Source organism: Conger conger, chromosome 5 (genome assembly GCF_963514075.1).
Source record: "Conger conger chromosome 5, fConCon1.1, whole genome shotgun sequence".
Lineage (NCBI taxonomy): Eukaryota > Metazoa > Chordata > Actinopteri > Anguilliformes > Congridae > Conger > Conger conger.
In genome coordinates this window covers 37,483,942-37,509,684 of record NC_083764.1, presented here as the reverse complement: position 1 = coordinate 37,509,684, position 25,743 = coordinate 37,483,942, and the positions used below count along the sequence as shown (strand labels likewise).

Below are 25,743 nucleotides of genomic sequence, written 5' to 3'. Positions count from 1 at the left end.
CGTTCCTGCCAAGCCCACGATGGTCCGTGTAAGCCCGCTCGTTTCGTAGTCTCGTGCAACGGCTTCCCCCACCACAAGTGTCACAACGGAGCACTAATACCATGTCACGATATGCCGAAATGGAAAGCGAATGTGTCTCGTAGCAATTTTTATGAAAACAGAAGGAGTTCAACTTAACACACGCACACAAAAACCAAAGCTGATGTGGAAGTTTCACTATTCGGCTCATGGTGAGTTTACATTTGACGACTGACGCTTCGGCTAAACAATGAACTGAACCAGTTATCGTAACGCGGAATACATATTTCACTTTAGCTCTATATTAGTCTTCTTTATCGTGTTACATTCGGCTACATACTTACACGAATGAGTATTTCGGTCTCAGTTTGCCTGTTCACAATCTCGCAGAAGATACAACTTTGTCCATGACAATCCTTCATACTGTTGCACTTCATACGCCGTATTCACAACTTCTCCGCTGTTCAGGAGTTGCCGAATGGTGCGTTCCATTTCCCGTCAGTGGAATTTCTCCATCCCCATATACCAGACCGGGGAATCCAGGAACTTTTAAGTACTTCGAAGTACACGCCCTTTCTCGGGGGTAAGTATAACATTGCGGGAATAGTATATTTTACCTAAATTATATGTATTCTATGTATTTTTTTAGAATATGTCCGACAAGCTGAAAGTATTTTGAGCATTTCCATAACAAGTGGACATTTTTACGATGAGCAGTTTTTGAGAATGAGAGCTTTGTTTGACACCTGCGCCAGTCTCCATCTGCACCAAGATCAAATTAATTTACATAGAAAGATAGATAGAAAGAAAGAACTAAGCGATACAATCCACGAATAAAATTATATACAGTACTGTGCAAAAGTTTTAGGCAGGTGTGAAAAAATGCTGTAAAATAAAGAATGCTTTCAAAAATAGAAATGTGAAGTTTTTTTTAAATCAAATAACAAAATGCATGAACAGAACAAGTGAATGAACATAAGAAAAAATCGAAATCAAATCAATATTTGGTGTGACCACCCTTTGCCTTCAAAGCAGCATCTGTACTGTTCTCCCCATGCGTTATGTAGCCTAGTCTACGTTAGCACAGTTAAACAGCAAGCCAAACTCAGGTATTTTCCCTTGAGCCAGGATATGAGCGCCTTGCTCCTTTATTTTTCTCAGTGTAGGGTGAAACACCAAGAGTAAACTGTAACAGAAATAATACAGAAAATCAGTTGTCTTGTACATCAAATTACGATACTAATAATCGGCATTGCATCCAGCTATTAATATATGAACGTAAACTACGTGCCGAAAATGAGCCCGTTCACATAAACAATAGACTAGCCTGCTATCAATTGCTAGCATGTACACGCGAGTCCACACATTACATTAACTGATTAACGGACGGATAACTATCCAGTAGAATAAACCATCAAACTTTACCTTATACAAGTTTATGCTACGTATGCATGTTTGTTTATATCATGAAACACAGTGTGAAACTTACAGCCATTGCTTTCGTGAGCGTGAGAAAGTTGACGATGTTCACCATGTGAGCGACCATATCTTTCTGCTGCAGTAGCTACCATTACTAGGGATATAAACAAACATGCAACCCGCTATCACACTTCAAAATAAAGGTCCGGTTCTCCGTAGAACTGTTACTGAGTGTGTGTGATGCAAATACTCTAATACAACATTAATGACTTAAAACATCATAAATTGTGAAAATAATTCTGAGGGCAGAACAGCATCAATGATTCTAGGTATACTTGTACACAGTATTTGAAGGAACTCGGCTGGTAGGTTGTTCCAAACATTTTGGAGAACTAGCCACAGTTCTTCTGTGGATTTAGGCAGCCTTAAATATTTCTGTCTCTTCATGTAATCTCAGACAGTCTCAATGATGCTGAGATCAGGGCTCTGTGGGAGCCATACCATCACTTCCAGGACTCCTTGTTCTTCTTTATGCTTTATGCAAGATAGTTCTTAATGACATTGGCTGTATGTTGGGGGCCGTTGTCCTGCTGCAGAATAAATTTGGGGCCAATCAGATGCCTCCCTGATTGTATTGCATGATGGATAAGTATCTGCCTGTACTTTTCCATTTGCAGAAATGCAGCTCCAAACTTGCAAGGAACCTCCACCATGCTTCACTGTTGCCTGCAGACACTCATTCTTGTACCGCTCTCCAGCCCTGCCTTCTGCTACAGCAAAATATTTCACATTTTGACTCATCAGTCCAGAGAACCTGCTGCCATTTTTCTGCACCCCAGCTCCTGTGTTTTCGTGCATAGTTGAGTCGCTTGGCCTTGTTTCCATGTCGGAGGCATGACTTTTCGGCTGCAATTCTTCCATGAAGACCACCTCTGACCAGACTTGCACAGTAGATAGGTGTACCTGGGTCCCACTGGATTCTGCCAATTCTGAGCTGATGGCACTGCTGTAATCTTCCGATTGCGAAGGGAAGTAAGTATGTATATTTAAGCATATGTCCACAAACTACTCTATTTTACCAAAATGTGTATACAATGCTAGACAATGATATCTATACAAATTAAATATCACCTGAGTTTTTAGCCAACCAGTAACATTAACATTATGTTGTTTGTGTGATTCAGCAGCCAGAAGTTTTTCAAGTACAAATTCAAGTCCTGATCTAACAAAGCAAAGTCAAACCAGTAATACTGTACTGTTCGCTTTACAGAAGAAACTGTGCAATGTTCATTATTTATCTTTTTCTGAGGGAAGCAGCTAACACTGAGAATAACATTACCCAGTGAATAACTGTTAGCTAGCATTGACTAGTGAGCTATATGGTTAACTTGGCACTAGCTATCCAGCCAATATCGCAACCCAACAAAATGTCTTACTTACCTGAAAGAAAGTGTCCTCCACAAACCCAGTCATGTGGGACGACATGGCTCAGGCAGTAAGAGCAGTTGGAGGGTTGCCGGTTCGATCCCCCGCCCGGGCAGTGTCGAAGTGTCCCTGAGCAAGACACCTAACCCCCAAATGCTCCTGACGAGCTGGTCGGTGCCTCGCATGGCAGCCAATCACTGTTGGTGTGTGAGTGTGTGTAAAATGGGTGAATGAGAAGCATCAATTGTACAGCGCTTTGGATAAAGGCGCTATATAAATGCCAACCATTTACCATGTACGGTTGGTTGTCAGCCCATCCCCAGTTGAGTTGATTAAATGTCTGGGCTGACCTTTGAACATTAGCCTCTATAAATATCTTAATATTTGGTGGAATCCATTCTTCCTTCCACTCACACAATACTTCCTGTGCCCCCAGCTGCCACACAACCCCAAAGCATAATGGATCCACCTCCAAGTGTGGGTTCTTCTGAGTATTTCTCACCACATCCCAGGCCATTCTACCTGAAATCTTTCTTGGTCTTCCAGACCGTGACTTCAACTGTTCCATTTATCTCCTATTTTCTAATGTTTCTTACAGTGGAATTAGGTCATTTGAAACATTGAGAGTTTTTGTAGCCTTTTTCTTCTTGGTGGAAACGAACCATCTTCATTCTGGAATCCTTGGACAACTGTTCAGAGGAACCCATGGCTGTTAACACCAGCCAGAACAGCCACTGCATTTGGATACTTCAGAAGGCATGGAGTTCAGAATAAAGTTCAGCCCTGGATTTATACTCACCTGACTCACTGAAGCCCTTACAAGTAATCATCTGGGTCTGGGCCTCAGTAATCATCTTTTTAAGATGTAACAAAGAATAACCCATAGGGCCATTCTGGAATTGTATGTTTCTTTTATCAAGTGACTGACTTACCTTGTTGAAATGCACATGCGCAAGAAGGCTTACACAGTACATGACGTAGGGTCTGGTATGGAAGATTCAGCAAGCTGTAACAAGATGACAGAGCAAACAGCTATGTAGAGTTGGCTTGTACTTAAAGTCCATGCTAGCTAGCTAGAAGAGAGCAAGCACTTCATACAACAGCGAAGACTGCAGTAAAAAATATCAGCATTTCAGTGAAAATACACAGCGATTTTGTCATTCAAACACCGCGATGATTCTCTCCATGAATAGCTGACAGATAGCTTGGTTAACAGATTAAATGGAAATATATGCTAGCTATTGAGTTTGCTATTGCAAACCATTATATTCTGTAGTTCGCTAGTTTGGATTCCATGTTATCTGGGTAGCTATAGCTTTCTCAGTTAAATGGGGTAACATTCGCAAACACCTAGTTTAGGCAGTAGGCAAATACCTAGGCTAGCTAATACTGAAAAACAAGGTTTGAGATCTACGATTGTTAAATGGTCGTAGTTTGGGTGGTAAAGGAAAGGACTGTATTAGGAAGGATGTATTAGAATGGGTGTCTCCCTGGGATGTCGGTCAGAACACCAAAGAGTCGCTGAAATTCGTTCCAGAATGTTTACTTGAATATGCAGGTAATACAGCACAGCAAAGCACAGGGTACAGGTCACAATATCAATTTAGGGTTACAATATGGCTATTCGCGGGTATACAGTGTGTGTGTGGTTTAATGCTCAAGGACGCACACGAGATACATAAAAGTTCTTCCTCTCACTCTGCTGCTGCATCCAACTTTGGAGGCCTGCTGGAAAGTTCTAATTGGCACATGTGCACAGATGCGGCCTTTCCAACAACGATAGTATTTCTTGTGCCTTATTTTGGATAAATATTTAATTTATTGTTTGTGTATTGTCTTATTATAATGGTATTTGATTTAGGCCCTGTTTAATTGTGCACACATTTAATCACTATTTTATTGGAAGTCCATTTTATAATTTCCTATTTTGGACATTTTAATTATGTTGATCTTACTGTTTGTACGCTATATGGTATAGGCTTCGAAGATGCCCTGAAATAATCTTTGCAACAAGAATCACACTATTTCTGTCACGATTGAGGAGGAACCATGCGCAGACTCACGGATAACAAGAATAGCAGGTTTAATTGGCTATTTAAGAAATAAAGAATAAATTAACCAATATTGGCGTTTGGTGTGGTTTTACCGACGCCTTCCCTAAGGGTTTATTTTCATTTTTTATTTTGGGCTCGTGTGAGCCGGCGGTAGAGGGACGTTGTCCCCGGTAAATGTATTTTGGTTTGTGTTTATTCCTGAACTGTGCCTCATGGTTTTTGTTTAGCCTACGCTGTTTTTGGCTAGGCTGTATTTTTATTTAATTGCCCGATTGGGCACTCTCTCACTGTGCTCGTTATTCAGCACAGTTACTGGTTGGTACACTCGCCCTGTTTTCAAAGGGTCGTTTTATTTTCTTCAGCCATTTTGGGCTCCTTTTCTGTTTCCCTATTAAGAATCGCCTTCGGGTTTGTTTTTGTTTCTCCCCCCTGTTACGGGAGCTATTCTCATTTTTTGTCCCACTTATCCCTGTACTCCGCCCCTGGGATCTAGGAGGGGTTTTATTCAGTCGCACTTGGTCCTCCGCTCAAACCCCACCCTGATACTCAAACCACAACACTGTTTATCCCACCCCTTCTCTGTGAACACGCTGACGTTGAACTCAGTAAGTTATACTTGGCAGGGACACCCCATACCTATACAGCACTGACGGTTTAGTATTTTTCAGTAGAGCACAAGAACCACAATGACTGCAATAACCACAGATTCAACTCCTTAAAAAATTTTTTTAAATGTACTGTTCTGTACCACATGACATCTGGTGAACAAATACAATTCTGATATTTCACACCGTCACACGTTAAAGCTTCAAATTTGGATATGCTACAACAGTGTATGCCAATACTCCTTTTTCTAATTACCCATGGGCACATGCTCCTTCGTGAGTGAAATACAGCTGTCTATGTGGATATTCGGTACAACCAGGTAGTGATGCTCGGCTCCAGGGTTAAAATCTCGGAAGCACCACAGCTCTTCATCCTGCCAGGGGCAAAAGACATAACAATTTAAGTACAAAAAGTGTTTTGTTCCTTTTCAGTTATAATAGGCTAAGTTACAATAATAGTCTAAAATACGTACGCGGCAGAAGCCCTTTCTAGTTTCATTAACACGATATTCATGTCTTGTCTCGTTATAAACTACATTGCAAGGCTGTGAGCCGTTACTTAAATTTTCAGCTCTGGACATGATCCAGAATATTAATCATCTTGTGTTTGTTTTGTTTTTTATCTTTGAAAGGTGTACGACTGACGTGTCATAAATCGTTGCTAGAAGAAAGGAAATTCCCCGTAATCATGTTTTGGCCATGCAGGAAGTGAATCTTGAAACCATGTCTGATTACTTCTAGCAGTGTTGTAGGCTACATTTCTTCATAAGATGTGGCATTTATGAGTGGTAGCGACTGTACAGTAAAGATAACGCAAATGCGGTAACGTAACCTCGCCGTGTTCCGAACAGAACACTGGGAAGCGACCGCTTCCACCAAAGGTTGGGCACCAAACGTGTGTTCCGTATGAATATGGTTGCTTATTGACTGCTCAGACATTAAAATACTTTTTATGTGAACCAATAATTCACGTTACAGAAAACGACAAAACTTGACAACGTCTCATGTCTTCGGAACACCGTGTTAGCTCATAATGGTCGGAACACCCGACGTCGTCTCCTATTAGCAACAGCTTCCCCACCACAAGTGTCACAGTGGAGCACTAATACTATGTCACGATATGCCGAAATGGAGCGCGTTGTGACTCGTAACATTGTTTTAGGAAAACGGAAGGAATTCTACTTTACACACGCAAACAAAGACCAAAGCTGATCTGGATGTATTTATTTAGTTATTCGACATTAAAGTTTCACTATTCGGATCATGGTGAGTTTACATTAGACGACTGACCTTTCGGCTAAACAATGAACTGCTTGTTACTGCTTTACCTACAGGGCTGGGGGTTGTTCAATTCAATTTCATTTCAGTCAACTCAGGTAATGAATAACAATTATTTATGATGAATTAACATAATACATGGGTATTTTTGCAACGAATAGAATTTCAGTTGATATGAAGAACAGAATGAATTGAAGAGGAACTGACTGAATTCAAGGGACTGGCTGAATTTAAAAGTAAATGACTGAATCGAATGGGGAACTGAATGAATTGAAGAGGAACTGACTGAATAGAAGGGGAACTGAGTGAATTGAAGAGGAACTGACTGAATCAAAGGGGAAACTGTAGCCCAGGTTCACCCACCTGCTCCCTCTCCTGCAGCTCAGTTAGCATGACCAGAAAGGCTTGTATAATCATACTTTCCCTTTGATAAATAAATGTACTGGTGCATCTCAATATCATGGAAAAGTTCATTTTTTCCGTAATTTCATTCAAAAAGTGAAAATGTAATATCCTAGATTACTAGTCCTTTTGGCACTGTGGGCAGGTGCCAAGTCCTTCTGGAAAAGGAAATCAGCATCTCCATAAAGCTTGTCAGCAGACGGAAGCATGAAGTGCTCTAAAACCACTGAGCAATGGTCCAGTTCTTTTTCTCGTTAGCCCAGGCAAGATGCTTGTGACCGTTGCTCAGTGGTCCAAAGTCCTCTTTTCAGATATAATTCAATTTTGCATTTCATTTGGAAATCAAGGTCAGAAGGAAGAGTGGAGAGGCACAGAATCCAAGTTGCTGGAAGTCCAATGTGAAGTTTCCACAGTCAGTGATGATTTGGGTCCACTGTGTTTTATCAAGTCCAGTCAACGCAGTTGTCTACCAGGAGATTTTAGCTTGTCCGTCTGCTGACAAGCTTTATGGAGATGCTGATTTCCTTTTCCAGAAGGACTTGGCACCAAGTTCCAAAACTACTAGTAACTGGTTTGCTGACCATGGTATTACTGTGCTTAATTGGCCAGCCAACTCGCCTGAGAATCTGTGGGATATTGTCAAGAGGAAGATGAGAGACACCAGACCCAACAATACAGACGAGCTGAAGGCCACTATCAAAGCAACCTGGGCTTCCATAACACCTCAGCAGTGCCACGGGCTGATTGCCTCCATGCCACGGCGCATTTATGTAGTAATTTGTGCCCCTACCAAGTATTGAGTGCATAAATTAACATACTTAATTAACACTAGGTGGACATTTCTGTATTATAAATACTCTTATGTAATATTCTTATATTTTCAGATACTGGATTCATGAGCTGTAAGCCATAATCATCCAGATTAAAACAAAAAAAAGACTTGAAATATTTCACTTTGTGTAATGAATCTAGAATATATGAAAGTTTCACTTTTTTAATGAAATTACGGAAAAAAAGGAACATTTCCACGAGATTCACATACATGCATGGGATGGGAGATACAAAGCTATGCCAGCGACTGTGGGGGAAATTCCCCCACAGACGTCTGTCTTGCAAGCAACCTTTCCCGTTTAAAAGAACTCAGTTCTTTCACAGCAAGGAGAGCTACAATAATACAAACTTTATTAATACTGCAGCAAAACAAAGCACGGAGAATGCATCACACCAATGTGAGAATACACTCTAGATTTTAGCAGACAGGGTGTCTATTCTTATACCATTACACATCCTAAGTTCACATGAATACATTACGGTGAAAGCCAATCATCTTCATACAGTGTTTCAGTACTTTTCCATCACACGTTGTATTCCTGGGCCCACATCTGCTCTTTAAGTCATGTAACATTTGTTTTTCAATTAACACACTGCTACAGCAACTACAAAGCTTACACTTATCATCCGTCTTTCCTGCTTAGGCTGGTTAAGGAGGAACCGACCTTGGGTGCGATTCCTCCTCATTATTTTTTAGCAGAACAAGCACATGAGTGCACCCAACAATGGGAGAGTGTTCTGCTTTATCTCCTGCACGTATGCCTATATGACGTAAGCTGTGGCAGAGCACTCACCCCTCCCTTACATATTTGCTGGTTATCTGTCACAAGCACAATTTATTCTTTTAAGCAGTTTTCTAACTATATGCATTGTACATATCTGGATACATACATATATCCTAGGTTACATTGTACTACATTATATTTTTCTCCCACACCACACAGCAACAGAACAGTCAAACTGCCAACAATTTGTGCTTAAGAAGGTACAAATGCTAGCCCTACACGTTAGGTACATAAAGTTGTGCCCCTAGCCAGCAATATGTAAGAAATGTCTATATTTTTGCAGTTGTACCTAGAGAGAACATTACTGTACTTTCAGGGTACATTTGGGAAATTTCATGGAGAAATGCACCAGTCACTTTATTTCCAAGAGAGAACACTTCTGAGCTCTCCTGGGCTTCTGGGCTTTGTGTTCACACTTCCGTTTAAATTGACAGAAATATCACTGTTCTCTCTGGCTTCTAACATTTCTAATTTACATATCAGTAGGTATGAGTGTGTGAGTGAATGGTGTGTGTGCCCTGCGATGGACTGGTGACCTGTCCAGGGTGTATTCCTGCCTTTCGCCCAATGTATGCTGGGATTGGCTCCAGCCCCCCTGCGACCCTGTTCAGGATAAGCGGGTTCAGATAATGGATGGATGGATGGATGGATGGATGGATGGATATCAGTAGGGGGCTTAAAAATTAAAGTTCCTTGGAAAAGAAATGTGACGAGTTTCTGAAAATAAAATGAGAACCTAGTGTCCAGTGGGATGTTCAAAGCACTAAACAGGAAATTAACTTTACCAAGCACACTGGAGAATATCATGCACCTAGAGACTAAGGTTCCATAATTTCCTCCAATAAACTCCAGATGCTCCTTCAATACTGGCACCTGTTAACTGACGTGTGTTCAGGACAGCAAACATTCCTGGTGAGCTATGTTTGCAGCAAACAGTTACTGTTGAACGATTTATAAATGAACATTCCATTTAGTTTGCCACCAACCAATGCCTTTTTAATACAAATGTACGCAACTTAATAATAACAATGCCAGCTACCTGATTAGTTGGTTATATGCAACTTATTTTTGTATAGGTAAGGTAAGAACAAATATTACATTGATTAAAGTGTATCACAACAGCCAAATCATTGTCAACGTTTGTTCTCTCTTGAATATATTAGCAAACTAGCTAACGTGCACATCTGGTAACTTGTTAAAATTGAAAGTGAAGTTGCAGTTACCCCAAAGTGGGTGTCTGCAAAAAGGGAAGGAATTGTGAAAAGGGGATGCGCTCAGGTCAAACGGCCGGTACAGTGGAGCTTCTGTGTGATGTTTAATTCCAGTAGTGATACAGCGAATTCAGCAAGCCAGATCCACATAATTGAAAAACATGCTTTCTTTAATGAGTGCGTATTTTGAAAGAGCGAACTGTGCATGGATGGGTACTTACTTCTATGAAGGATGCATTGATATAGTCTGTGAATTCTTTCCCCCTTTTTATTAAACTCTGTTGAAATCATCTAGGAACAAGAATAGGTTTGAGGAAACAGAATCAGTTCTATACCCTCGTGATCTGATATTTGTTAAATATGTTTGTCATGATATCAAACCAATAATGTACTCACAAGCAAAGCATCACGCTATATTGAGCACTTGCTAAAACTGTCTGCGGAATGATTGATATTAACTGGTGACAACCACTTGTTTCTTGGCATTACATTTTTCATGGCAAGATGAAAAAATACAGGGTCAAATTAAGCTATACAAATACATGCAGTCAAACTGGCAGGAATCATCAGGACAAGCAGGTGACAAGGCTGGGTACAGAGACCAACTGAATAGCTTCACAGGAACTGACAAGGACGTGAAAAAGGCCCTTGACCTTGATAGAGAACTTCAACGGTCTGGCAGGGAAGGGAGGGTGAGCTGGGACTAAATAGTGAAAAGGACAGGTGTAGGAAATCTAACTCATGACTAACTATGTGGAAGTTAATGCTCTACATGTGCCAGTACTAACAGAATGATTGAAGGGGAGTGAGGAATGTGGTGAGAACTGAAGGGCAAAATAAATCAGTGCTAATGGATAAATGAGGTGAGAACAAAGCAGGTGAAACTGATCAGGAAGAGAGACGGGGAATCGAGGCAAGTGAAGTGACTGTGGGAAATAGAACACAAACTGGACCCAACCTACAACACGGAAAAATAAAAACACACAAATGAAATACAATATGTGACACAAGGGGAACTGGGGAAACACATAAACAAAAGGACGGGGATCCGGGAACCGGCAGGCATGACAACAGTAACTTATTTTTATTATGCTGTTTTAACGACAGAGCAGAACGCTTCTGATATTTAAAGTTAATATTATTTTAGGAAGTACTGTGTGTATTTTGAAATTATTTATGCTTTGAATGATTGTATATACATATTAGCTTTTTACGTTGAAAACATCTGAACACATTGCTGTTACACTGTACAGGCCTTGAAACCAGTAAGAATTCTGACTAGAAAACAACCAAAACATTAGAATGTTTGAGTAAGTTGGAATGTTCTGTATTGTTAACCTCTGTGAAGTCACAGGGGAAGATGTGTTGAAATTCAAAGTATTACCAGTAGAGTTTCAGTTTAGACATTGTACACACAACTGCTAACATCTTTCACCGTCATGGATATTTTACTCCAATAATGACATCAAAATCTGTACTTTTTGGTTTTCTGGCACCAGAGCCTCCTCCTCCTGCTCTGTGAGTATAACCCTCCAGTGTTTCCATTTTTGATTTGACTAATTTGACTAATTTTTGATTGACTAATCAGGATCAATTTAGCTGATCATTTATCCTAATCTAATTTAATCTCAAGATAAGATTGATATCTGACTAATCATAACAGTCAGTCTCTCCATGGAAGAGTATTATGCCAAAGTATATATTATATGTAATAATACATGATGTCAATATTACTACAAACAATACTACTAATAATAATAATCTATTTCCCCAGTGAGGACATGTACAGCATGGATTTATTTTTTCTTGTTGTCATTAGTGTGTTAGTTCAATTACCCTCCAACGTATAGGCCCAGCTATCCCATACTATGACCTACTGCAGCTACATTTAGTGCCAACAATCTGTTGTCCTGTGTTGGTGAATTGGGTGATGATGAAGGTGAATTGGGCTATTTGATGAAGGTGATTTGGGCTACTTGTCATTTCAACTCTTCAAGAATATTCTGGTTTAATTAGAAAGATTCATAGCTTCTGTGATGTCACAGTGGGGAGATGTTAGAATACAGGAAGATATCAGCTGGCACTGTCACAGCTGATATCTTTCGTAGTTTGAACTCGTTTTCTGATGATGATGTCATTTTGTAGGCCAACCTGGAAGTTCCTTCTGCCAAGAGCCACGCCATGGTTTTTTGGGGGGTTTTCCCAGATTTCAAATGCTGTTTCTATCAAAAAAAGGTTGTTTGAGTTTCACATTTTGTTCTCCGACATCTTGTAATATCTCAAAAATGAATTTCAAAGCTGTTAGGCTTATGTGGGTTAAATTTAGTTGCTGACAAGTTACTATATTGAAACTACAATGGTAATCTCGTCTGTAGTCGGGGTAGTATGCAACTTGGCGAAATGTGACCATTTTTGTATTTTGCATTATTTGGCAACTTGCTTTTGTAATGCATGACAGCTTCAAAATTCAAGTTTCAGTTATTAACAGATGTAATTTAACTCGTAGAACAAATTGTGAAACTCTCTTAAGCTTATGTTCAAAGTAGGAAATGTGGGAACTTTCTATAATCTCCAACCTGGCAGTAAGAAACATGGAAACATGAGTGAGTTCAGCAAGAAAAGTGGCTTCCACAACTACGAACCTGCCAACCGTTCAGGTTAACAAACTTATAATATTGTATGTCTATGTTTTATTTTTACACAGTATTTAATATTTATTTTACCACCGTCTTGAGATTCCCAGAGTGCACAGTGTGTGAATACTTTCAAATCGGAGAAATGGGATTTGGGGTGTTCTTTCTCCTATATGACATGAACGAGGCATTAGAGCCATAGATTCTCTGTTGTAATCCGAGAGTTAGGCTGCCCCCGCATTCCTTCTGTCCTAAGACTGTAATACAGCAGAATAAACAAGCGCAAAGCGATCTGAAATCCAAAATAAAATTTCATGAGCAAATGTAAATGAAACATGTTTAATGTAGTGCAGTGGGTCCACAGTATGGGTAGCATAGCATAACATAACATAACATAACATAGCATAGCATAGCATAACGATGAGAACAGGCCATTCAGCCAAGTAATGTTTGCGTTTTCCTACCACTAAAGTGTATCCAATGTCTTAGTTTGCCTAAAACCTAGATAGCATCTAGCACGTTATCAAGCCTGGTTTAGAAAACCCCCAGTGTGGGTGTCTCGGTGGCACAGCCTGCAGAGCACTGACCGCATGCTCATTGTGAGCCGCGACGTCAACGGTTCGAATCTGACTGTCTGACAATTTGTCGCATGTCTTTCCCTCTCTCTTGCCCCCATTCTTCCTGTCTCTATATACTGTCCAATAAAGCTGAAAAAGGCCTAAAAAATATCTTTAAAAAAAATTAATAAAAATAACCCCAGTGTTTCTGTCTCCAGTACATGTCCTAGCAAGATATTCCACACAGTGACCACTCTCCATTTGTAAAAAAACTTCATGCCTGTACAAAATGTATAATTTGCTAATTTCTAATTATACCCCCTCATTCTGCTAACTGAGCTCACCCTGAAGAATTGTCTGTAGTTCACTGTTGATGGGAAATATGACACAATGCATAGTCATCAAACATTGAAATTAACCTGCTGAAAAAAAAGGTGCTAGTAGCTGGTTGACCAGTTCAAACCAGCTCCATATGGTTTAGCTGGTTGACCAATTCAGACTAGCACCAAGCTGGAGAGGGAGAGGGAGAGGGAGAGGGAGAGGACTAAAAAATGAAGAGCACATTGTGAAGAAAGGGCACAAACAGGTGGAGCTTCTCAAGGAGATGGCTAAGAAAGAGCAGAGAGAGGTAGAGGCCAGGCCACAAATTAAGAGAAAGACCAATGAGGATGAGGACGAACCTGAGAAGAAAACAAAGAACACTGTAGAGCAGAAGGAACTTGGGCCAACGAAGAACCCTGCGGAGGAGAAGGAAATGAATCGAAAGGATCTAAAGAAGCACTTAATGAAAATTAAAAAGCAAAAAGAAGAAAGGCAAAAACAGCTGAAGGAGGCAGAATATCAGAAAGAGATGGCCAAGAAGCAGAATAAAGTGGCGGAGCTTCTTCTGAAAGATCTTACCAAGAAAGAGCCGAAAGAGGCCGAGTTTCTGAAGGCCTGGCCAAAAAAATGAGAAGATAAAGGGCACTGAGGCTAAGGAGCTAAGGAAGACTTCAAAGGACACTGTAGAACAGAAAGGACTTGGACTAAAGACGCATTTGATGAGAATTAAGAAGGAGAAAGAAGCAATGCAAAAAGAGCTAAAGAAAGAGGAGCTTCAAAAGGAGATGGAGAAGAAACTGAAGGAGTTTCTGAAGGAGACTACTCAGAAATGGCAAAAACAGGCGGAGCTTCTAACACAAATGATTCGGGAGAAGGATGAGGCGAAGCTTCAGAAGGTGCTTAAAAAGGCACAAAATGAGGTGGGGCAAAAGAAGGTAATTACAAAGGCAGGAAAAGAGGCGGGGTTGAGGGAGATGATTAATCAGGAAAAAGTGACTGAAGTAGAGCAGAGGAAGATTTCAAAAAACACTGTAGAACAGAAAGGACTTGGACTAAAGACACATTTAATGAGAATTAAGAAGGAAAAAGAAGCAATGTAAAAAGAGCTAAATCAGGAGGAGCTTCAAAAGGAGATGGAGAAGAAACAGGCAACAGGAGTGGAGCTTCTGAAGGAGACTACTCAGAAAACCCTTATAGCCAGTCTCCCTCTCGTCCTCCCCCTTTCTCCCTCTCCCCCTTCTCTCATAACAGTGTCAGATGGCCAGGCTGAGAAGCTGCTTGCCTGCAACAGGGCAAACCGTGCAGCTGCAGTTCACTGTAACCACCAGCAGGCAGATGCAAAGGACTTTGAGCAGTCCATAGCTGGACTGCATGCCAAGGTACAGTGCGGATTTGGGGGGGCGATGGGGAGCAGTGCGAAACAGGCAGTGCATGATTCAGGGTGAAAAACAGATCTTGAAAAAACATCTTGCTCTGGTTCCTATGTTCTGCTTCTGTGTTCTCCTCCAGATTGACAGGTTGACACAGGAGCTCTTCCAGGTCAAGACTGAGCTGACAGTATGGGATGCCAAGTGCTGCTTCGACAGAAAGTAGCATGTGTGAGTGTCCCAAATGTGGAGGGCTATCCTCCCACAGGTGTGCATGTGTGTATTGTCCTCACTTGCCTGTGTTTAAGCTCACTGTGTGTGTGTGTGTTTCAGTGAGGAAAGGAAAAAGCAGAAAGCCACAGGCCAGCTTGAGGACCAGCCACTGAAGCTGAACATTCAGGCCAAGAGAGGAGGCCAGGCAGATCGCCCTGAGAACCTTAAAATTAACTACCTGGACCCCCGCATCACCATCGCCTGGTGAGCATGTGCACACAGACACACACACATCATGCTGGAAATCACCATGATTTTGTTTCTTAATTATTTAAAATCTACAGAGCAAGAGGCTCAATGGGTGAGGAGTGTGTCTGCTGAATGGCTGCTCGTACTCTCTTCTGCAGGTACATGAACATGAATGTGCCCTTGGAGAAAATCTATGACAAAGCCAGAGAGTGAAGTTCGCTTGGGCATCGACATGACAAAAGCAGACTTTGAGTTCTGAGCCCCCACTGACCATTTTAACAGACCCTGACAACTTTCTCCCATCCCCCACCACAAAAATAAAAATAAAATAAATCAACAGCTTTGTTTGATTTATGTAATGATTTTTCTTGATTTGATTTATGTAATTGTATTTACCTGATGAATATGTATGCATTTCAGATATAAGACATGTATTAAACCCTATGAAATCCTATTAAAATCCATTGCAAAACAATTATCATTGTTATCTGGTATTCATTTTTTGTTTGTGGGATGGCTATGCTATTTATATACACCGCATGCCAATCCAGAGTAGCATTTTGTTCAGTAGCCTACAAACATCTGATGATATCATAGCCTACAAACTGGAGCATAGCAACACACTACTTTATATCACATTACAGTCATTTAGCAGACAATAACGTACAAATCTAAACCAGGGACAAGTGCATTGGAGACCCTAGAGAAAAGTACAGTTCTCAGCCTGAGAGTGATCACATAGATACAACTTGAACCCTTGAAGAGTACATCAACTTTCCAACTAGCATGGTTTGGCAGCTAGCCTGAATACTGAAATAATTATACATAAGTGCTATTAAATCCTATGGCATACACATGGCTAATTATAGCAGTGAGGTAAGGACTGGGGATAGGGATCACACCGTAGTTCTAATGAAATGAATGTAGTATAGTATAGTTAGTTTGGTATTGTGAAACATAGTGTAATGGAAGCAAATGTTTCTTTATTGTCTTAATGTAATGCCAGCCAGCTGGCTGGATGTAACATGGGGCATAACTAACCTGAGTGATGGCTGAGTAATTTCATTAGAATTAACAGCATGGGAGATGGTTAGGTATGGCACTTTTATCATGAAACATCAAAAGAATAGCTAGCTAGTAACAAAACACTTCACAGATAACTATCTTTCCATATGAAAACAGCCTGCTGGCTAACCATTCAGCTGTATGAATGAAACATAGTTTGTACTGAAGGCACACCTCTCTTGCTCCCAAGATAACTTTTTAGACCTTAATGTAATGAAACCTACTTGGAGGAATTTAGTGTGGGGGCCTATAGCCAGTCAGAATCATCAAGTCAGAATCATAGTTACACCATAGGCATTTGTATGATTCTTCTTCATGCCTAAAGGTTCCCCACCCTCATGTTCTCCTTCATTATCTTCACTTTGGTCAATTTCTGATAAGAAATAAAATATTAATAATAATTCCGGAAGTTATACTGAACAGACTAGAAAAGTGACTACACAATTTAGCAAGTAAACAAAGTAAACAATATGGCAAATAAACTTGACTTGATGTTGCCAATTTGTATCCATTAAGCTAAAGCCAGAATTCTGTGTGTCCTTGCATGCATTCATACATTTACATTTACATTTTAATGTGTGTACACTGGATGAGCTACACTTGAGTTCAAATCCCATCTACAGAAACACATGTAGGCCAAGGTCAGCAGTGAGAGACTTATAATTATAGGTACTGAAGTGACAATACGATGTTTAGGTATGAGATAGAGACATGATTCAAGCAGCAGCTCTTACCTTGAACACTTCCTCTAGCCCAGTCCGGTACACCAGCGTGTTGTGGAGCTTCTGCAGGTGGCCCTCCAGAGAGGATATGTCCTTCTCTATGTGTCCGTAGAGGTAGTATTCAAGCAGGGCCTGATAGATGAAGGAGTACTGCATCTGTCGACCAGGAAAACAGCCAAGTACTGTAAACAGGGTCTCAAAGTCCCAATAGAACATGACAATGTTGAAAACACTGTTTTTATTATTACATGGTGGATGACCCTGAAGCCACACCTTCATCTTTTCTTAAATTAATACATAAATACCATTTATTATCTTGTAAAATCATTTATACTGTAAAATACACATGGAGTGGAGCACACCCAAAAGTTTCAGAGGTGCAGACTAGCAGAACATAAACATTAAAAAGCAATTGACCGACTATCTATTGAGCAACGTTCCTTTGCTGTGTAAAACGGTATTAAAAAGCAAGTAAGGCAGCAAAGGAGAATACCTGAGTGTGTGAATTTCTGGCTTTTTAATACTGTAAACTAGCAACAATAAAGGTAATATTCCAACATACTACATAAAACGTGCAAGAGAAGGCAGCAACATGAAATTATATGAATAGTTTTGTGGAGTACCCTTTTCAGCCACTAGAGAGCACTCACATCAGTCTGGATCATCTGAGAGCGCTGATTCTTTGTATTCTGGACACAAAAGAGAAGAAGTCGATCAATGACAATGAAGGTGCCTGTCCGTCCCACGCCAGCGCTGCAGAGAGGCGGGACCAACATTAACAATCACAAAAACATCACAGGAAGTTGTGATTCACACAAAAAAACATTACAGGAACTTGTGATTAATCACAAAGAAATTTCAGGATGTGGTGATCAATTTAATGTGTCACTGTGAGACAAGGTGAAGGCACACTGAAACTATGTTTGCAGAGAACAGGTACTGTTAAATAATTTTCAATTTAAATGTTGTCCACCACCAATGCCTTTTCATACAAATGGTATAACTCTGGTATAAAGCTGCGAGCTACTGTAGCTGATTAGCTGCTCACCTGGGTAAGAACAAATATATTGATTAAAGAGCATTTTAACAGCCAAACTGTCAACTTTTCTCTCAGTGTCTTCCCCTTCCGCAGCCATTTTTGTTTGATGCGCACTACTTACGTTAGCTAACGTCTTTCTGTGGAGAACAGAAAAAAGTTTATATAATCAGTGTAATCCACCTTGAGTTACCCACACACTCATATTCCCATAGCTGAAGGATGCAAAAGACATTATTTACTAAAACGATCGCGAAAATGGCCAATAAACCAGGAAGAATTAATTGGTCATTTTCGGAATATCTACACCTCTTCGTCGAGCTGCAAACATAGGTATAGCAACGGACGTTCTATCAGCTGTTTTAGACCGTTCATTACGTCACCCGTATAATTTTTGAGCCCGGATCAAATTTGTTGACCGAAGTAAGGATGAGGTCATTTTAGAATCTTCATCTTCACATATTCTAGCTAGCAGGCAGCATCGATATAGCAATGGTCGTCGTTGTAGAACGACCGCCAGAGGCCAGCAGGGCAGAAGATGATGGAGCAGGCTCTTCTTTCACTGGGCTTAAACGCAGGTCACCCCACGCTCTCAAAGCTCCCCAGCCACCACTCCTGGTCTTTCTCTAGCTGAGCACTTACCAAGTCTTCCACAACCTACACCATGCCCTCAGCCTCCTCATCCACCACTGGACCTTTGTTCGGGCATTTGAGCTGGGCCACAGCCTGTGGTAGTGGAAGGTCGACCACAACGCCGTCATCCGACATACTTAAAATGCTTTCTCAGGTTCCAAGATAAACATCTGGTTGTGGTTTGGTTTTAAAGAGCGGGGGGGATGTTATATAGAGAACGACAGTACAGTACGGTTGTCATACGGTTGTTATGGGTACGACAGTTGAGCGGTTTACGTATGAATGTGTTGTCAGTGTGAGTGAGTAGAGACATCTTAATGACACACATGCAATGATGACTTGGAAGAAATGCTAAGTGAACATAGCTACAACTATGTTACCGACTGAAGACACAGTGAAAAAGTCGGTGAAATGTTGTCTTGGCTTTCAGATGAAAACCTAACTACATTTGGTTGAAAAGTGAAAGCTTTACTAGACTAACCTGGCTATATCCTGGTAAAACTTGAGCTATATTTGGGTTATTTGGGTATAGTCTGTGGGCTCATTCCAATCCCTTATTTTTCTTTTTTCTTTTCTGGTCTTCTTTTTTGCCCCTAGCTCCACCCATTGGGAGAGGATAGGAAAAGATTCTATTAAAAGAAGTAAAGACGGGGAAGTCGAGATGCATACGCAGCAGATGCGTGGGGTGAGATGGATCCACACGTCAATCATTTATGTCCGGCTTTCTAAAATAAATCATTTTAAATGACATTTTTAAAAGCACTGTATGCAGCAAAGTTACAGGGTAGCTAGCTTTAGCTAAGCCTTAGTGGTGATGGAATGGACCTATGGAAGCCACTACTAATGTTAGCACAGCATCCGTGGGTTTCAGTATGCTTTAGTCTGCCTGGAAGCATGGCACATTTCTGTAACATAGACATGAATACTCACAAACACATCAATTCATAGTCACTTTTATTTCTTATCAGACACTTGAAGTCTACTGGAACGTCCAGGATTCTTATGGATTTCAGCACAAGCTCCCTCCCATGAGAGATTCATCTGCTGGAAATATGTGGTGGAATCTCCCGAAAAACGTGGTAGACATGTTCAGTGGAACCAGCTATCATGGCCAGCCAGCTAATGTACATAACTGAATTTAGTTAGCTAAGAACGGCAGCTGAAAAACGCTTCTGAATGCTAAGCCACCCACTTGCTAAACGGTTAGCCACCAAGGCGATCTCTTGCAAACCGAGCTAAGGACCACTGTAGTAGCACTGAGGCAGCAAAACAAAGTATTAAGTAGAAGTGAACACAAACACAGATTGGCAGTGCATTGTAGTACTGACTGAGAATGGTTGTTTTGTTATATTATATTATTTATTTATATTTTCAAGTTGAAAATCCTACATAGTCTGTCTTTAACTGGGCCGGGTTTCACTGGGCTGGTTCTTCTAGGAGTTCAGCTTCTGGAGCAGCTTTTCACTCTGCAAAAGTTTTGTAAAAAGTCACCTCCGTTATATTTCCATGTTATCAAGGATCTGAACTGATTATCATTCACCAGTAAGGATGGTTGGATAGCCATTTAATAAAGCCAGCAAGAAACATATTTCACAATAACATTTTGTGGCAGGTAAAGGTCAGACATTTGTACAGTTAGTACACAGCACACCCAGGTTGGTTTGCCATATTTAATTAACCAAGGAGAGAAGACTGAAGTGGTATCTGTTGAGCAAGTGCAGCAGATACAAGGATGAGGTTTGTGGCAAGCTTCTTACTGTGCGGAGGGGCATGGGTATGCATATTAATTACTTACCGTGAGAAACCGGAAGGATTGAGGCCCATAGATGAGGAGGGATCTTAAGTCCATCTGACTGGCAGGTGCCAGCACATGCAGGTGCAGGTGAGGCACAGAGTAGAAAGGAGGGATATGGAACCCCAACCTACACAGATAGCAACACCTGGTCATCTTAAGGACGATACCATACACAACAATCTTCCATAAATGTAAACTGCAATGCAGGTACATGTGGTACAGGTGTTCTGTGCATGACCCTTAGCCCCTCCCCCCCCCTCCCCGTATCAGGTGTGCTTCAGATGCAACAAATCAAATACCCGGAGGGTACTCGAGAAGAGGTTTGGGAACCACTGCACTCGATTGCTGACAACTGGTTGAGGCACTGGAAGCTGTACCTGGTGTCATCAAGATCGTTGAAATGATGTTTCAGCAGCAACGCTTTTCCTATCTCCATCATCTTCCTCACTGCCAAGAAAAAGCAATCAGCTGATCAATCAACCAATCAATCAAATCAGGCGAGGAGACTCCTATATGACTCATCCAATTAAGGTATTTTGAGAAGTTATATATATATTTGTAATACTCTTCCATTTTCCCGAACAGGTTTAACTATTTTAGTTGATCATGGGTTTCTTAATTTGTCCTTAAGAGTATTTCTCTCCCACCTCTAGGATTACTGTTGCTCTTTACCCCAGTTTATGCACTTTGTGCTCACATTGTGAGTTGCTCGGGATAAGAGCATCTACCAGGGTGGGTATGAACATGTAGCAGTGACCCATGCAGGTCAATCGGATGCCCAAATTCTGCACAGAATGCATTTTCCATCAACTGATATTGCTGCAAGTTCAACTCGGAGGGTGAAAAGACACAGCGGGTCCCTCATTTTGAAGGAGATTGCACTTTGGCTGGAATGGCAGGTCCGCCATTCACTAACTTATGCTTGACGGGCACGTCCCATACCAATACATCCATCCATCCATCCATCCATCCATTATCTTAACCCGCTTATCCTGAATAGGGTTGCAGGGGGGCTGGAGCCCATCCCAGCATACATCAGGCGAAAGGCAGGAATACACCCTGTATCGCAGGGCACACACACCATTCACTCACACACTCATACCTATGGGCACTTTAGACTCTCAAATCAGCCTAACGTGCATGTCTTTGGACTGTGGGAGTACCCGGAGGAAACCCACGCAAACACGGGGAGAACATGCAAACTCCACACAGAGAGGCCCCGGCCGACGGGGATTCGAACCCAGGACCTCCTTGCTGTGAAGCAGCAGTGCTACCCACTGTACCATCCATGCCGCCCCATACCAATACAGCCCTGACGTAAATATAGCACAATAGCTGCCAATCCACTCCTTAAAAACATTACTCTCACATCAGGTGAACACACACACAATTCTGATATTTCACACAGCCACACAATAAAGCTGACAAGGATATGTTACAATGAACAGCATATGACAATAATCCTTTTTTAATTACCCAAGGGCATATCCTCCTTCCTGAGTGAAGCACAGCTGACGATGTGCCTATTGGGAACAACCAGGTAGTGATGCTTAGCTCCAGGTTTCAAATCTCGGAAGCAGCACAGCTCTTCATCCTGCCAAGGGCAAAACACATAACAATTCCAGTACATCAAACAGCTAAAGTTGCAACCTGTGATTTAATCCATTACTCAATTATTTTAGAACTTTACATTCCTCCCCTTTAACAATACCTGTCCAGTGTTAAAACATTGCTTTATAATTTTTGATGGGCAGAACAATTTTTAACTTAAAAAATTTTTTTTACATGATAGTGTTTCAGATGTTTTGAGTGTTTGAGATGCTCTTTTGAGATTAACTTTTGCTATTGAGTGTCAAACTATGCAAGCAGGCAAAGTCTCCCTCCACAATTATTTTTATTTAGTTGTTTTCTTGTAATCTTTAAGTCTAAAGTCTAAAGACAATTCAGCCACTGTAATGTTTCTTGACTGCCAAAGCATTATTGATATTGAAAAATATACCTTACTTTTTGTACAATGGCTCTTGTGACAAGGTTTGATAAGATACTGAGTTTCCCATTCAGACCTCCGCTGCCTAATTTTTGTAATCGGATTGTGAATCCTATGCGTTTTACCCAAGATCTTTGCTAATTTCCTCGTCCTTCCCAAGGCTAAAAAAATACGCCATCTTCAGTTAGGATAGGCCTATTGCAATAGGTTACGCCCTTCCAAATTTCAATAAAACCAAATTTACCGTAATCTTGTTTTGGTCATGTAAAAATGTAATGTATAGAAACTTTTTTAAAGTTACGTGGCATTTGAAATAGGTTGATACTCACGGATACAGTCTAACAACCATGTGTGATTTATTTTAGCTAGCAGAAGTGTTGCATGAAATGTGCCATTTTATGAGTGCTAGGCGTACTTTTGAGATTACATTCAACACGCAAATACGGTAGACTATTACGAACTGAACCGGCTCCGTTTGCAACGCGAAATAAATTAATCACTTTAGCTCTATCAATTTATCGTGATAACTTACATACTTACACTATGGAGTATTTCGGTTTCAGTTTCCCTGTTTACAATCTTGCAGAATATACAACTTTGGTCATATCCATTGCAGTGATTCATATCGTTGCGCTTCCGTGGCTGACCTAATGTTGTGTTCCATTTAACGTCGGACGTCGGAACTTCCTGGTTGAAACTTCCAATCTCCAAGGGTTACTGATGCTCTACTCCACGTAAACAAAAAACATGGCTGATCGTGAAAAACTGATGGTGTTTATGTGCCAAGTGTATAACCGCATGAACTGTCCGCATTCTGCACTGACCCATTGGCAAAAATGTACCACTCTAACTGTGCTCCGTGTGTTTTTTGGTGGCTACCTTTGATATTTTCCCAAATAACTTGTGCAGAGAAGATAATTTTCGGAGGGCATTTGACCCCTTACCAGCTAACTAATAACATTGTCAACATTGTTTCACATCAATTCACATTCACAACAGGCTTTACTTTACAAAATGACAATGTTTTATTTTAATGTCATGCAGGAACAAATAATTTGCTTTTGACTGCAATCCCAACAACCTAGCATGCTATAGCCTATCAAAACTGTGCAATGTCTTAGTCACTAAAAGACATTTGGATTCCTTGGAATACACACAATGCTAGCCAACCTGCAAAATCGTTCTTGTATACATAATTTACGGTGATTAATCGATAAATAAATGAAAAATAACTAAAGCTAGCATATGTTGCTCTTAAATTAAGATGTTATTATGCTGATATGATTCCAACATATTATTATTTTGACCACATCGGTTTTTTTCATACTGTTAGCCTACTAATAGCTTATTAAAAATGTTCTTGGTAATATTTCTGTCTTTGCATGATGACTGTGCTGTTGATGATGAAGACTAACCTACATAAATAAATAATTACAATTGGTGTAGGCTATTCGTGTCATACGCTGTATTAATTTAAAGGACAGTCAAATGGAAATGTAGCCTACGTTTGATTATAATGAAGCTAGCTAGCCTCCAATGTTTCTGTTCACTTTTATGGCTCTGGGGCTGCTACATTTTGATAGAATATTAGCAATTTATCCGATCTTTGTATTTGTTTCAGTCACCTTTGCACTATTGTACATCGGTTAGGATATAATTTTGCAACTGAATGTAATTTATTCCCAATGGGCCACATATGAACCAGGCATTAAAACCAGCTTGTTGAGAATTACAAGAAATTATTGTGTTTTTATAATCACAAATCAGTCCACATCTGTCTTACAATAGCTTTTCAATGATACGTTATCACCTTAAGAAACGGTAGCTATCCACTAGCTTCTTAGCTAACCACAATTTCTGTAATTCAGATTTGTTAGCTGATTTACCAGCTAGTTTTTCCGTAAGTATATTAATGAAGCTAATGTAACACTTAATTGTCGCCGAATGCTTCTTTAAAAATGTCCACGGAAACGTAGAAGCCACATCAAAAATGTCCTAGTCACAGCTAGTCGCTTGTTTTCTTGAATAAAATCCTGGAGCTTGACTCCATATGCACCATTTCGTCAGACAGTTTCCAATTTCTCAAATCTCACTGTGCGTCCCCGTAGCTCACGTCATTGCTCTACGTTTACTGGTGTATTACCGTCATCCTTCACGTGTAGGTACCCAGTGCGCATACTCCGGTGCCAAAAGCTGGCGCTAGTCCAACATGCCCGCCTCCGTGAATCGGCTTCTCGCGCCATTGAGCACCACCTTGAATTAATTTTGTTTTCACGTAGCCAAGGCTACTCTTCAGGTAACCCCAAAACAGCTTGCCTCCAGAGGTTGTATGTGTGTATGCTGCCTGATTATTCTTAGTCTGATGTGTTAATAATTTGTGAACGCAAACTGTAAAATCTCTTCCTTAGTAAACTCAAACAAACTACTATGTGACTTATCCATAATCCTTATGCAACCTATCCTTTACACTCTAAAAAAAAGGTTCCAATATGAACCCTGTGATTCAATGTAAGAACCCCATTTAGTTAAAGGGTTCTTTGTCAGCCCAAATAGTTATTTGTATATGAGTGTAGGACCTATGGGGTCCCTATGTAATCAAGCCAAATAACCCTTTCAGAACCTTTTTTTCTAAGATATCATCAATTAAACATACTATAATATTTAAAATGAAACCCATCTTGGCTCACTATGTGGTAGGTTATATGTGGCTCATTACTTTCCTCAGAAAAGGCACTTACAAATAAGTATACTTAAAATACAACATAAATCGTCCTGCAGGTATGTCTTTACCAGTGTTCATCGGTAGCCGATATTGGAGAAATCTGGTTGAAACTAATGTCAATCAATTAGCCAATTAAATACACACTAATAGATCAAATTACAATCAGCTGAAAAGGGGTGCAAAATGTTAAACTAATCTTATTGATCTCTACCTGATTTCATTAGTTTGCCTTGATTAACAAATGTGCTAACAATCAGATTAATCAATTGGCAAGTGCACACAGCTTGTACACATCATGTTAGGGGTAGTGAATGATAAATTCAGTGTATCCCTTGAAAATTATTTTAATCACATAGTGGTCTACAATAAAAAAAATTAAAAAGATTTTGATGTACAGTGAATACATTTGTGGTGA

At 40.4% G+C, this 25,743-nt stretch overlaps 2 protein-coding genes across 5 annotated transcripts; both read right to left on the bottom strand.

Moving 5' to 3' along the window:
* Positions 1–1,210: 1,210 nt before the first annotated feature.
* Positions 1,211–19,485, bottom strand: LOC133129686 (receptor-type tyrosine-protein phosphatase epsilon-like). 2 transcript variants are annotated; one of them, XM_061243943.1, is made up of 6 exons: positions 17,806–19,485; positions 17,168–17,311; positions 5,778–5,895; positions 3,795–3,868; positions 2,878–3,059; positions 1,211–2,450 (listed from the first exon to the last, which is right to left on the bottom strand). In XM_061243943.1, the coding sequence occupies exons 1-4, from the start codon at positions 17,929–17,931 to the stop codon at positions 3,861–3,863; spliced, it is 396 nt and encodes a 131-aa protein (XP_061099927.1). In that variant the 5' UTR covers positions 17,932–19,485; the 3' UTR covers positions 1,211–2,450; positions 2,878–3,059; positions 3,795–3,860. The 2 variants fall into 2 exon arrangements, with proteins under 2 accessions (XP_061099927.1, XP_061099926.1); XM_061243942.1 differs by having other exon boundaries at positions 2,878–3,868.
* A 276-nt stretch (positions 19,486–19,761) lies between these two features.
* On the bottom strand, positions 19,762–25,088 carry LOC133128366 (adenosine 5'-monophosphoramidase HINT3-like). Of its 3 annotated transcripts, XM_061241800.1 has the most exons (6): positions 24,493–24,694; positions 23,147–23,331; positions 22,096–22,213; positions 20,997–21,066; positions 20,620–20,746; positions 19,762–20,290 (listed from the first exon to the last, which is right to left on the bottom strand). In XM_061241800.1, exons 2-6 carry the CDS (start codon positions 23,228–23,230, stop codon positions 20,258–20,260), a joined length of 432 nt encoding a protein of 143 aa, XP_061097784.1. In that variant the 5' UTR covers positions 23,231–23,331; positions 24,493–24,694; the 3' UTR covers positions 19,762–20,257. The 3 variants fall into 3 exon arrangements, with proteins under 3 accessions (XP_061097784.1, XP_061097785.1, XP_061097783.1); XM_061241801.1 differs by lacking the exons at positions 23,147–23,331; positions 24,493–24,694 and adding an exon at positions 24,750–25,088; XM_061241799.1 differs by having other exon boundaries at positions 23,147–24,694.
* Between the last annotated feature and the right edge of the window lie 655 nt (positions 25,089–25,743).

Coding starts and splice junctions, on each gene's coding strand:
- LOC133129686 (XM_061243942.1), bottom strand. CDS start 17,931: ATGTTGGTCCCGCCTCTCTGCAGCGCTGGCGTGGGACGGACAGGCACC. Junction 17,312..17,805: donor CTCAGATGATCCAGACTGAT/GTGAGTGCTCTC, acceptor CCTGGTCGACAG/ATGCAGTACTCCTTCATCTA. Junction 5,896..17,167: donor GGCTAGAGGAAGTGTTCAAG/GTAAGAGCTGCT, acceptor TGCCCCTGGCAG/GATGAAGAGCTGTGGTGCTT.
- LOC133128366 (XM_061241799.1), bottom strand. CDS start 23,230: ATGAATCACTGCAATGGATATGACCAAAGTTGTATATTCTGCAAGATT. Junction 22,214..23,146: donor AAACCGAAATACTCCATAGT/GTAAGTATGTAA, acceptor TGCCCTTGGCAG/GATGAAGAGCTGTGCTGCTT. Junction 20,291..20,619: donor AATCCTTCCGGTTTCTCACG/GTAAGTAATTAA, acceptor AAACTTTTGCAG/AGTGAAAAGCTGCTCCAGAA.